This window comes from Bombina bombina, chromosome 6 (assembly GCF_027579735.1).
Source record: "Bombina bombina isolate aBomBom1 chromosome 6, aBomBom1.pri, whole genome shotgun sequence".
NCBI lineage: Eukaryota > Metazoa > Chordata > Amphibia > Anura > Bombinatoridae > Bombina > Bombina bombina.
In genome coordinates, this window is record NC_069504.1 from 835,722,195 (window position 1) to 835,734,938 (window position 12,744).

Sequence of the window (12,744 nt, forward strand, 5' to 3'; positions counted from 1 at the left end):
TTGCTGCAAATGCACAATAAAATGGTGTACACTTTGCCGTAGCTCACGTTACTGGTTTGTGTTTTTACCTGGAGCATCAGACAGAGGGAGAGGTAAGAAGGGATCAGACTGTGTGTGTAGCGGAGGGCTGGGATCTTGTCCCTGCGTGTCAACAGGTTTATCCACAGCTAAGAAAGTAAATGGGGGGAGAGAAAGAAAAACAGGACAGGAAGGAAAGAAACAATAAGATAAGAGAAAGGCAATAGAAAATCTCACCCCTAGCATATGGAGTAACCAGATTATAGTACATGGTTAAACAGATCAACAATGTATGGATTTAGCATTAATCATGTTGACAAGGTCACATTGCAGAATTCATACTTAAAAAAAGAGATGAAAATTAAAATAAAAGCATGTTATTTATTTGTATAGCTCCCACAGATTCCCACAAATAAAAGGGACACTGAACTGAGCATGACATTTTAAGCAACTTTCTAATTTACTCCTATTATCATTTTTTCTTCGTTCTCTTGCTATCTTTATTTTAAAAGCAGGAAATGTAAATCTTAGCAGCCAGTCTAGTTTAGGTTCTGCACCATGGATAGTGTGCTTGCTTATTGGAGGCTTACATTTACCCACCAATAAGCAAGCATAACCCAGGTTCTCAACCAAAAATGGGCCGGCTCCGATGCATCACATTCCTGCTTTTTTTTAAAAAGATAGCAAGAGAACGAAGAAAATTAGAAAGTTGCTTAAAATTGCATGCTTTATCTGAACCATGAAAGAAAAAAAATTGGGTTTAGTGTCACTTTAAAACTTAATGCTTTAGATGGAAAATATAATTATAAATAAAAAATAAAAAAAAGGATTTCCTTCTGTTATTAAATTTGATTGGGTTTCTTGGTATACTTTGTGGAAGCGTAAACCTTAGTAAGATCATGGGAGCTAATAAGCGTTCACGTGGCTTTAGAACCCTAAAACAGCAGTGATTGCAACAAAATATATTGCTGCCATAGCGTACTAAAGAGATGTGAACGCTTCTGAGCTGCTACATAACTGCCTAGGTTTATTCTTCAACAAAGGGCAGCAAAAGAAACAAAAATAAAGTTTTTCTTTTTTCTTTTTAAACTGCATAGAATGAATAATAAAAGTTTACTTAAGATTTTACTGGCTTTCAATTCTAATTAAAGGCATAGTATATATTAGTGATTCAGCACTACATTGCAAAGATCTGCATATTAAATAAATGTTCTAAAAACTTTTTAAAAAAATATTTTGACAGAAAAATGCACATTGTTTTGCCCTTAAAAATGCTTGAGTATGATTATTTTATCATCTCTATTGTGGCCAGTCATGAACAGATATATATGAGCTCCTGCACTGATCAAACAATCACTGTGTACAATGTTGCAGAGTCAAAGTTCTACATTGTACACAATACACTCCATCTTCTCTTCTAAGGGTAGTGAACAAAAAACAAAATTTATGCTTACCTGATAAATTACTTTCTTTTACGATATGACGAGTCCACGGATTTCATCCTTACTTGTGGGATATTAACCTCCTGCTAACAGGAAGTGGCAAAGAGCACCACAGCAGAGCTGTATATATAGCCCCTCCCCTTCCCCTCCACCCTCAGTCATTCGGCCAAAGGTATAGGAAGAGAAAAAGGAAAGGCTAAAAGGTGCAGAGGTGACTGAAGTTTACAAAAAATATAAAGCAAAACTGTCTTAAAAAGAACAGGGTGGGCCGTGGACTCTTCATATCGTAAAAGAAAGTAATTTATCAGGTAAGCATAAATTTAGTTTTCTTTTACAAAGATATGACGAGTCCACGGATTTCATCCTTACTTGTGGGAAACCAATACCAAAGCAATAGGACACGGATGAAAGGGAGGGACAAGACAGGAACCTGAACGGAAGGCACCACTGCTTGAAGAACCTTTCTCCCAAAAATAGCCTCAGAAGAAGCAAAAGTATCAAATTTGGAAAATTTGGAAAAAGTGTGAAGGGACGACCAAGTCGCAGCCTTACAAATCTGTTCAACAGATGCATCGCTTTTAAAAACCCATGTGGAAGCCACAGCCCTAGTAGAATGAGCCGTAATTCTTTCAGGAAGCTGCTGTCCAGCAGTCTCATATGCCAGGCGGATGATACTTCTCAGCCAAAAAGAAAGAAAGGTAGCCATAGCTTTCTGACCCCTACGCTTTCCAGAATAACAATGAATAAAGAAGAAGATTGACGGAAAACCTTAGTTGCCTGTAAGTAAAACTTTAAGGCACGGACCACATCCAAATTATGCAACATACGCTCCTTCTTAGAAGAAGGGTTAGGACATAAGGAAGGAACAAAAATTTCCTGATTAATATTCTTATTTGAAACAACCTAAAAACAGAACTTTCCAGGATAACAATTTGATATCCATGGAATGCATGGGTTCAAACGGAACCCCTTGAAGAACTTGAAGAACTAAATTCAAACTCCAGGGAGGAGTAATGGGTCTAAATACAGGCTTAATTCAAATAAAGCCTGACAAAAAGACTGAACATCTGGTACATTTGCCAAACGTTTGAGAAACAGAATTGACAAAGCTGAAATGTGTCCCTTTAAGGAACTTGCTGATAACCCTTTCTCCAATCCTTCTTGGAGAAAAGACAGAATCCTAGTAATCCCAACTTTACTCCATGAGTAACTCTTGGATTCACACCATATCTTATGATAGATTTCTCTAGTGACAGGCTTTCTAGCCTATATCAAAGTAATGATGACCGAATCAGAGAATCCTCGCTTCGATAAAATCAAGCGTTCAATCTCCACGCAGTCAGCTGCAGAGAAATTCGATTTGGATGTTGAAAAGGACCTTGAATGAGAAGGTTCTGTCTCAATGGAAGTTTCCACGGTGGCAGAGAGGACATGTCCACTAGATCCGCATACCAAATCCTGCGTGGCCACGCAGGTACTATCAGGACCACTGAAGCTCTCTCCTGTTAGATTCGAGCAATCACGCGTGGAAGGAGAGGAACGGCGGAAACATATAAGCTAGGCTGAACAACCCAGGCACTGCCAAGGCATCTATCAGTTCGGCCTGAGGATCCCTTGACTGGGATCCGTATCTTGGAAGCTTGGCATTCTGCCGAGATGCCATGAAATCCAATTCCGGTCTGCCCCATCTGAGAATCAATGAGGCAAATACCTCCGGGTGAAATTCCCACTCCCCCGGATGAAAAGTCTGCCGACTTAGAAAATCTGCTTCCCAGTTCTCTACTCCTGGGATGTAGATTGCTGACAGATGACAAGAATGGGCCTCCGCCCAACTGATTATCTTGGATACCTCTATCATTGCTAAGGAACTCCTTGTTCCCCCCTGATGATTGATAAATGCCACAGTCGTGATATTGTCCGACTGGAATCTGATGAATTTGGCCGAAGCCAACTGAGGCCACGCCTGAAGCGTATTGAATATTGCTCTCAGTTCCAGAATATTGATTGTAAGTAGAGACTCCACTTGAGTCCAAACACCCTGAGCCTTCAGGGAGTTCCAAACTGCACCCCAGCCCAGAAGGCTGGCATCTGTTGTCACTATCACCCACGAGGGTCTGCGGAAACAATTCCCATGGAACAGATGATCCGGCGACAACCATCAAAGAAGAGAGTTTCTGTTCTCTTGATCCAGATTTATCTGAGGAGATAAATCCACATAATCCCCACTGTCCGAGCATGCACAGTTGCAGTGATCTGAGATGAAAGCGAGCAAACGGAACGATGTCCATTGCCGCTACCATAAATCCAATTACCTTCATACACTGAGCCACTGATGGCCGAGGAATGGACTGAAGTGCTCAGCAAGTATTTAGAATCTTTGATATTCTGACCTCCGTCAGAAAAATCTTCAAGGCTACCGAGTCTATCAGAGTTCCCAAGAAAGGAACCCTTGTCTGTGGGACAAGTGAACTCTTTTCTATGTTCACCTTCCAGCCGTGGGTTCTCAGAAAAGACAACACTGTGTCCGTGTGAGAGTTTGTCAGATATGTTGACGCCTGAATCAGAATATCATCCAGAAAAGGCGCCACCGCTATTCCTCACGGTCTGAGAACCGCCAAAAGAGACCCTAGAACCTTTGAAGAGCCACAAACTAATAATATTTGTCCAAAAAGGCAAACCTTAGAAACCGATGATGATCCTTGTGGATTGGAATATGAAGGTAAGCATCCTTTAAATCCACGGAAGTCATATATTGACCCTCCTGGATCATTGGTAAGATTGTTTGTATAGTCTCCATCTTGAACGATGGGACTCTGAGAAACTTGTTTAGACACTTGAGATCTAAAATGGGTCTGAAAGTTCCCTCTTTTTTGGGAACCACAAATAGGTCTGAGTAAAACCCCTGTCCCTGTTCCAATTTTGGAACTGGACAAATTACTCCCATAGTAGAAAGGTCTTTTACACAGCGTAAGAGCCTCTCTTTTTATCTGGTTTGAAGATAACTCTTGGGAGAAAGTCCTTGAATTTCAATTGATAACCGTGGGTCACTATTTCTAATGCCCAGGGATCCTGAACATCTCTTGCCCAAGCCTGAGCAAAGAAAGAGAGTCTGCCCCCTACTAGATCCAGTCCCGGAGCGGGGGCCGCCCCTTCATGCTATCTTAGGAGCAGCAGTGGGCTCTTTGGATTGTTTACCCTTATTCCAGTTCTGATTAAGTCTCCAGACTGACTTAGATTGGGTAAAATTCCCTTCCTGCTTTGAGGAAGAAGAAGAAGCGGGGGGTCCTCCTTTAAAGTTCCGAAAGGAACGAAAATTATACTGTTTACTCCTCATTTTAACCGATTTATCCTGAGGTAGGGCATGGCCTTTACCTCCTGTAATATCAGAAATGATTTCCTTCAATTCTGGCCCGAAAAGGGTCTTACCTTTAAAGGGAACAGCTAAAAGCTTATGTTTTGATGACACATCAGCAGACTAAGATTTGAACCTTGAACCTCTGAACAAAATTACTGCACCCAGAAGCAAAGGCAGAAATAAGGCTTTAGAAGTACTTATATCAACATCTAGACAAAAGATAGATAAAAATACCCTCTACACAGCTCTGCTGTGGCGCCTACCTGCCCCCAGAGTACTTTGAATCAAGTTTTCAACCTTCAGACCGGCTACACAGTCCAAGAGCCACTGAGTTACTGTTTGCTGCTGCTAAGCCTGAAGAAAATGCGCCAAAATAGGCTCCGCCCTTTAAGGTCAAAAGTTGGAGTAGGCCCAAACAACACCGCATGGAAATGCAGTTTTGCACTAAAGTAGAAATACACACACAATACAACCCTCAAGCATAAAACCAATAAGTTTTAAGTGCCAAAAAAAAACAAAAAAAAAAAAACATTGTTTTTAACATTGTCTCCCATGTCACTTAATGCCCAAATATCAACTAATGATAAATATAATATAGGGAATCCAGTAACACCCCTCTTATTAAAATAGGTTTTACTGCTTACCCCATCCCCATACAGGGAAATAATGCCAGCCAGTTCTGATACACCAAGTCTCCTCAGAAAAAAAGGCTGCACATACCTTAATGCTGCTTGTAGCATGAAACTGGTCTCCACACTGAAGATGTCTCATGGTTACCTACAGAAGTCTTGTGGGAACCAGCGTGGATCTTAGTTACAAATGCTAAGATCATCAAACCTCAGGGCAGAAATCTTCTTCCATATCCCCCTGAGGAAAATAGTGCGCACCGGTACCATTTAAAATAAAAAAACTTCTTGATTGAAGAAACTAAAACTAACACCTCACTTTACCATGTCTTCCTAGTATAACACAGGCAAAGAGAATGACTGGGGTGGAGGGGAAGGGGAGGGGCTATATATACAGCTCTGCTGTGGTGCTCTTTGCCACTTCCTGTTAGCAGGAGGTTAATATCCCACAAGTTAGGATGATATCCGTGGACTCGTCATATCTTTGTAAAAGAAACAAAGTTTTAACTACAATTTTCACTTACTTCAATAACTCTTTAATGCAAATGTACACCTGTCTGGATAATTAAAGGGACTGTTTAAAGGGACAGGATTGTTTTAAAAGATAGATACTCCCTTTATTACCCATTCCCCAGTTTTGCATAACCAACACAGTTATATTAATATACTTTTTACCTTGTAGCTAAGCATCTTCTGACAGCCCCATGATCACATGACTTGTTATTTATTATCTATTGACTTGCATTTAGTACTGTGTTGTGCTAAATCTTAAATAACTCCTCGGGCGTAAACACATTGTTATCTATATGGCCCACAAGAACTAGCAGTCTCCTGTTGTGAAAAGCAAATACAAAAGCATGTTATAAGAGGATGTCTATAGTGGCTTCGAAAAAGGCAGAAATTTAGAGGTTTAAATGTTATAACGTATATTAATATAACAATGTTGGTTGTGCAAAGCTGGGGAATGAGTAGTGAAGGCATTATCTATCTTTTTTATGGAAAGGGGGGGGGTTGTACAGATCGCCTACACAAAAGGCTAAGGTGGCTAAAATACGGTATATTTAATGTGGGTAAAAAAAAAACTTACAGCCTAAAAATACAATATACATTAAAAACATTGATCCATGTGTAAACAATGTAAAATATCAGTCCTAAAAAGAGCGATGTTACTAAAAACAATACAAAATATCAACAAATAATACCAAGAGAAAGAAGCAAATTAAACAGAAGTAAATTGGAAAGTTGTATAAAACTGCATATGTGCTGTCAGAATCCTGAAAGAAAACTATAGAGTTTTATGTCCCTTTATAGCAAAATAATAATTTATTGTAAAAGAGGCTTTTTGTTGCATTTTTATATGGAGTTAAAGGGAATTTTTTTCTTTCATTATTCAGATACAATTTTAAACAACTTTCCAATTTACTTTCTTTGTTAAAAAGCATATCTAAACAGGCTCAGTAGCTGCTGATTGGTGGCTGCATATAGATGCCCCGTGTGATTGGATCACCCATGTGCATTGCTATTTCTTCAACAAAAGATATCTAAAGAATGAAGCAAATTATATAATATAAGTAAATTGGAATGTTGTTTAAAATTGTGTACTCTATCTGAATCATGAAAGAAACATTTTGGGTTTCATGTCCCTTTCAATTCATAAAATCATAGATGTTATGTGCTTAGTCAACATTATTTAAGCCTTAGATTAATGTTTACAGGTTAAAATCAAGCTGAGCACATTTTAAAAAATATTAAAAACTAAATTGACATTTTACCAGCTTTTTGCTTCCAAAATTAATATTCAAAAGGGACAAGAAACCCCAAATTTTTCTTTCACAATTCAGATAGAGAAAACAATTTTAAACAACACTCCAATTTACTTCTATTATCTAATTTGTTTCATTCTTAGATATCCTTTTCTGAAGAAATAGCAATGCACATTGGTAAGCCATTCACACGAGATTGGAAATAAGGGAGTGTGAAAGCTGCTCTAAGAGACAGATATAGGCTAAATGTGTGGTAAAAAGCAAATGAAGAAAAAATGGGGGGATGGGTTCACGCTCCTGAAAAAGAGCAATCTGACTAAATAAAACGTAAAAAAAGGGGATTAAATAACCCCTCTATACAAATAATAAACACATAGTTGCTAAAAATATATACAAAATGTATTCAAAGTAATATATAAAAATAAGAACAGGGAAGTGCCGGCACTAAATAACTAAAATGGCATGATAAACCACTGTTTTAAAACTTATAAATAAAAATAAATAAATAATAAGGCTAGTGTTACTAACAGTGATAACAGTGATTCCTCGACTGTATCAGTCAAAAAGGGGATTAAAAACAAGATCAAAGATGAGAGAGCGCATATATGCCAAATGAAGGGAAATGGTAATCCCTGTTGCGGGATGTTTGCGCAAGTAGGAGTTCAGTCAATCCTCTTATAGATAAAGGTAGGAGAGAGTCTCAAAGACAGCTGCAAGTAGCAGCGTTACCTTTAGATGATTGCTTCTGTTAGTTGTGTATTTGTTGCAGTTTATCAACTGGCTGTGTAGACAGAGATCCTCAAAGTGAGACAAGACTTCTCTTTACTTGTTACTCAGACGCTGGGCTGTTATGGGCGCTCTATTTGCCGTAAGCACAGTTCCCAAGCTTTTCAATTGAAAGATGCCTGACACTCGTGAGAGCTATCAGGGTGGGTTCTAGTTTGGGCTGTGGTTTTCGGTAAAGCAAGTTGAAAGCACTTCAAGTGGATGTAGAGGTAAGTCTCATCTAGGCGCTACAACGGTATATTGTGTACCTGTCCCTCAATGTATACAAAGGGACTCTATGACACCCGTTCAGCCTAATGGACTCCTCCACAAGCTTTTCCTCAAATTTCAAAATGACAGGTGAAAAAGGTGCATCTACGCGTTTCAGCTGTGGGTCAGCCTTTATCAAGATCCTGATAAAGGCAGACCTACAGCCGAAATGCGTAGCTGCCACCAATCAGCAGCTACTGAGCCTATTTAGATATGCTTTTAAACAAAGGATATCAAGAGAATGAAGCAAATTGGATAATATAAATAAGTTGTTTAAAATTGCATACTCTTTCTAAATTATGAAAGAAAAAAATTGGGTTTTATGTTCCTTTAAATATATGGCATTTTGGCTTAGGAGGATAGCTTGTGCTAGAGCTCTTAAATCGATGTATTATGATTATATTATAAAATATAATTCAGTAACAAATTCAACTTATTTTTATGTGACACTATTCTTTAATAGAGTATCCAATGTAATCGGCCACAAGTACAAGCTGGTTGCCTTGTACAGAACGAGGGTTCTCTCACCTGATCCACTGACAAACATAGAAGGTCCAAAAGCATCAGCTTGAGACACAGCAGGAGGAGCTGGGAATCCAGAGAGAAGATCTTCTGCAGAGCTACTGAGTTGTTCTGTGGGTTTACCTGTAGGGGCAGCAGAGATACAGATATACACAGACCATAGCACTAATACATCAATCTTATCAACCAGAGATGTGAGCGTATTAAAGGGAAATCTCACTGTCTCCCAGCTTGGCAAAGTCCTTATTCAGGAGTTCCTCAGCAGTGAGCTTGGAGAAGTTGTCATCATCAAAGGGATTCCAGCCAGAAGACTCAGGAGGGTTGTGGACATTTTGCTGTGAGGTTCTAGGGGAGCCAGAGGGTGTGGTAGTAGCTGACCTGAGAGAGATGAAAACCAGTTTTATTTATAGCACTTCTTCTAGGCCAAAAACACCACAGATGCTGCATTTTGTTAATTGCTCCTTATTCAATCTATTTTTTTTTTAACAGTTACACCTCCTACATCTTACTAGATCAGTTAATATGATGTAATATTTTCATCATATCAAGCTGGTTCTTGGACAGAATGCCGAAGCACATTTGTCCATTCAACATATGTTCCGAGTTCGGCTGGAGCAGATATGCTCCAAAGTGCTCTGTTCTAATCAGAGCCTCAGGTGCCACAGCCGTCTCGTGGGAATTTAACCATGGGTCCCAACCCGCACGTTTTGTGGTCCTTTGTCTGGGTAAAACTGTATCTATCCTTATCTATCTTCTCGATCTTATCTATTATCGGTTATTTGTAGAGTGCTAACAGATTCCGCAGCGCTATAAACATAGGTGGTATACAAGGTAGCAATTATTGGGATCAAATGGGTAGAGGGCCCTGCCTAGAGTCGCACTGTTGTAGTCAGCTCTTGTGAAGGTGATCTGCAAGCAGTTGGGCTCTTAGGCTTACATTCTAAGGAGGTTCATGGCGGATAGCAATAGAGGAGAGGAACTGGTATAAGGAAAGGTTAGTTTATGTTGTATGCATCCCTGAACAGAAGAGTCTTTAGGGAGTGCTTGAATCTTTCAAAACTAGGGCAGAGTCTTGTGGAGCGAGGCAGAGGGTTCCACAAGATGGGAGCCAGTCTGGAGAAGTCCTGTACACGGGAATGTGAGGAGTTAACAAGAGAGGATGAGAGGTAGGGGTCGTAAGCATAGCGAAAGGGACGAAAAGGGGGAGTATCTGGAGACAAGGTCGGAGATATAGAGGGGAGCAGTGCAGTTGAGAGCTTTGTATGTTAGAGTGAGAATTTTATGTTTAATCCTGGAGGCAAGAGGAAGCCAGTGAAGGGATTGCCAGAGAGGTGCAGCAGCTGAAGAGCGATGTGTAGGGAAGATGAGCCTGGCAGAGGCATTCATTATGGATTGTAAAGTAGCTAGACGGCAGCTTGGGAGACCACAGAGGACGAGTTGCAATAGTCAAGACGGGAAAAGGATGAGAGAGTGGATTAAAATCTTAGTTGTGCCTTGTGTAAGGAAATGTATAATTTAATAGATGTTTTTAATGTGGAAGCGGCAGGATTTAGTCAAGGCCTGAATGTGAGGAGTGAAAGAAAGATCTGAGTCAAGTGTGACCCCAAGACATTTGGCATGTGGGGTAGGGGTAATGATGGAGTTGTTGACAGTTATAGAGGTGCGGGGTGGAGAATTTGGAAGAAGGGGAGAAAATAAGGAACTCAGTTTTGGAGAGATTTAGCTTAAGGTAACCACAAAGGGGCTGTGTCACAAATGCCGAAAGATTGGAGGGTTTGGAGCAAAAGAGCGTGGTGAACAGTATCAAAGGCTGCAGACAGATCAGTTTTGGAGAGATTAGCAGAAAGAAGTGGCCTTTGGATTTTGCTGTGAGTAGGTTGTTGGTAACCTTAACGATTGCTGTCTCTGTAGGGTGATGGGGGCGAAAAGAAAATTTATGCTTACCTGATAAATTTATTTATTTCTGGGCATGGAGAGTCCATAACTTAATTCCAATTACTTTTGAGATATTCACCTCCTGGGCAGCAGGAAGAGGCAAAGAGCACCCCAAGCAGAGCTGTTAAGTGTCACTTTCATGCCATTTTAGTTATTTAGCCCCCAGTCATTCGGCCGAAGGTAATGGAGAAAGAAGATAACACAAGGGTATAGAGGTGCCTGAGGTTTACACAAAAAACTGCCATTTTAATTTGAAATAAGGGGGGGGGGTCATGGACTCTCCATGCCTGAAAATAAATTCATTTATCAGGTAAGCATACATTTTATATTCTTTCATATGGCATGGAGAGTCCACAACTTCATTCCAATTAAGCTAGAGGACACAGAATAAATAGGGAGGGAGAACAAGACTGACGGACCTAAACAGAAGGCACCACTGCTTGAAGAACTTTTCTCACAAAAGTAGCCTCCTTAGGAGGCTGCTGTCCAGCTGTCTCATAAGCTAATCGGATAATACTTCTCAACCAGAGAGAAAGGGTAGTAGAAGTGGCCTTCTGATCTTTACGCTTACCAGAGAAAACCACGAAACAGGGCAGAAAATTGCTGAAAATCTTTAGTTGCTTGAAGGTAAAAGCTTAAAGCGTGCACAACATCCAAGTTATGCAAAAGACGTTCCATCTGAGGAGGAGGATTGGGACAAAAAGAAGGAACAACAATTTCCTGATTAATATTGCGATCCGACACAACCTTAGGAAGAAATCCCATCTTAGTACGAAGGACCGCCTTACCCGCATTAAAAATAAGGTAAGGGGAATCACACTACAGAGCTGAAAGCTCAGAAACTCTGCGAGCAGAACAAATAGCAAGAAGAAACAAAACCTTCCAAGAAAACAATTTAATATCAGTAGAATGCATCGGCTCAAACCAAGCCTGCTGCAAAACTTTAAGAACAAGATTAAGGCTCCACGGAGGAGCAACAGGTTTAAACACAGGCCTGATTCTGACCAGGCTCTGAACAAAAGATTGAACATCTGGCATATCTGCCAAAAGAATAGACAGAGCAGAAATCTGACCCTTCAGAGTACTGACTGACAAACCCTTCTCCAGGCCTTCCTAAAGAAAAGACAAAATTCTGGGTTGCTCCAAGAGAAACCCTTAGAGTCACACAAATAGAGGTATTTGCACAATACTTTATGGTAAATCTAGCGAGTAACAGGCTTACGAGCCTGAAGCATGGTATCAATAACCGTCTCAGAAAAGCCACCCCTAGCTAAAACTAGGCATTCAATCTCCAAGCAGTCAGCTTCAGAGAATCTAGATTTGGATGAAGGAATGGACCCTGAAGTAGAAGGTCCTTCCTCAGAGGTAACCTCCAAGGTGGAAGAGATGACGTCTTCACCAGAACCGCGAACCAGATCCTGCGAGGCCATGCAGGAGCTATGAGAATGACAGATGCTCTCTCCTCTTTGATACGAGCAATGACTCGTGGAAGGAGAGCAAACGGAGGAAACAGGTATGCCAGATTTAAGTTCCAAGGAACTGCCAGAGCGTCTATAAGAGTGGCTTGAGGATCTCTTGACCTTGAACCGTACTTTGGAAGCTTGGCGTTTTGGCGAGACGCCATTAGATCCAACTCCGGCACACCCCACCTGAGAGTTATCTTTGAGAATACTTCCGGGTGGAGAGCCCACTCCCCGGGATGGAAGGTCTGTCTGCTCAGAAAATCTGCCTCCCAGTTGTCCACTCCTGGAATATGGCTAGCAGATAGACTATCGTGAGCTCCCGCCCACTGTAGAAATCGAGTCACCTCCTTCATTGTTAAAGAACTCCCGAGTTCCTGCCTTGTGGTTGATGTAAGCCACCGAGGTTATGTTGTCCGACTGGAATCTGATAAACCGGACTAAGGATTGAGGCCAAGCTGTCAAGGCATTGAAGATTTATGTCCAGAGTATCCAGTACCTGGGTTCCAATAAACGGTGTGCCCGCAACAAGGGTCTTGCACAAACCCCAACACAAATAGTGAACAGAAAGAAGCAGCACCACCAGTC

General features: G+C 40.7%; 1 protein-coding gene across 7 annotated transcripts in view; it reads right to left on the reverse strand.

Moving 5' to 3' along the window:
* AAK1 (AP2 associated kinase 1) overlaps positions 1 to 12,744 on the reverse strand; it is a 305,240-nt gene that overhangs the window by 84,226 nt on the left and 208,270 nt on the right. For 5 of the 7 annotated variants that reach the window (XM_053718217.1, XM_053718215.1, XM_053718214.1 and 2 more), the window contains 3 exons: positions 8,982 to 9,139; positions 8,768 to 8,884; positions 69 to 167 (listed from right to left, as the gene is read on the reverse strand). In XM_053718217.1, coding sequence (XP_053574192.1) covers positions 69 to 167; positions 8,768 to 8,884; positions 8,982 to 9,139 — 374 coding nt within the window. The remainder of the gene's footprint in view (positions 1 to 68; positions 168 to 8,767; positions 8,885 to 8,981; positions 9,140 to 12,744) is intronic. The other 2 variants (XM_053718218.1, XM_053718216.1) reach the window with 1 other exon arrangement.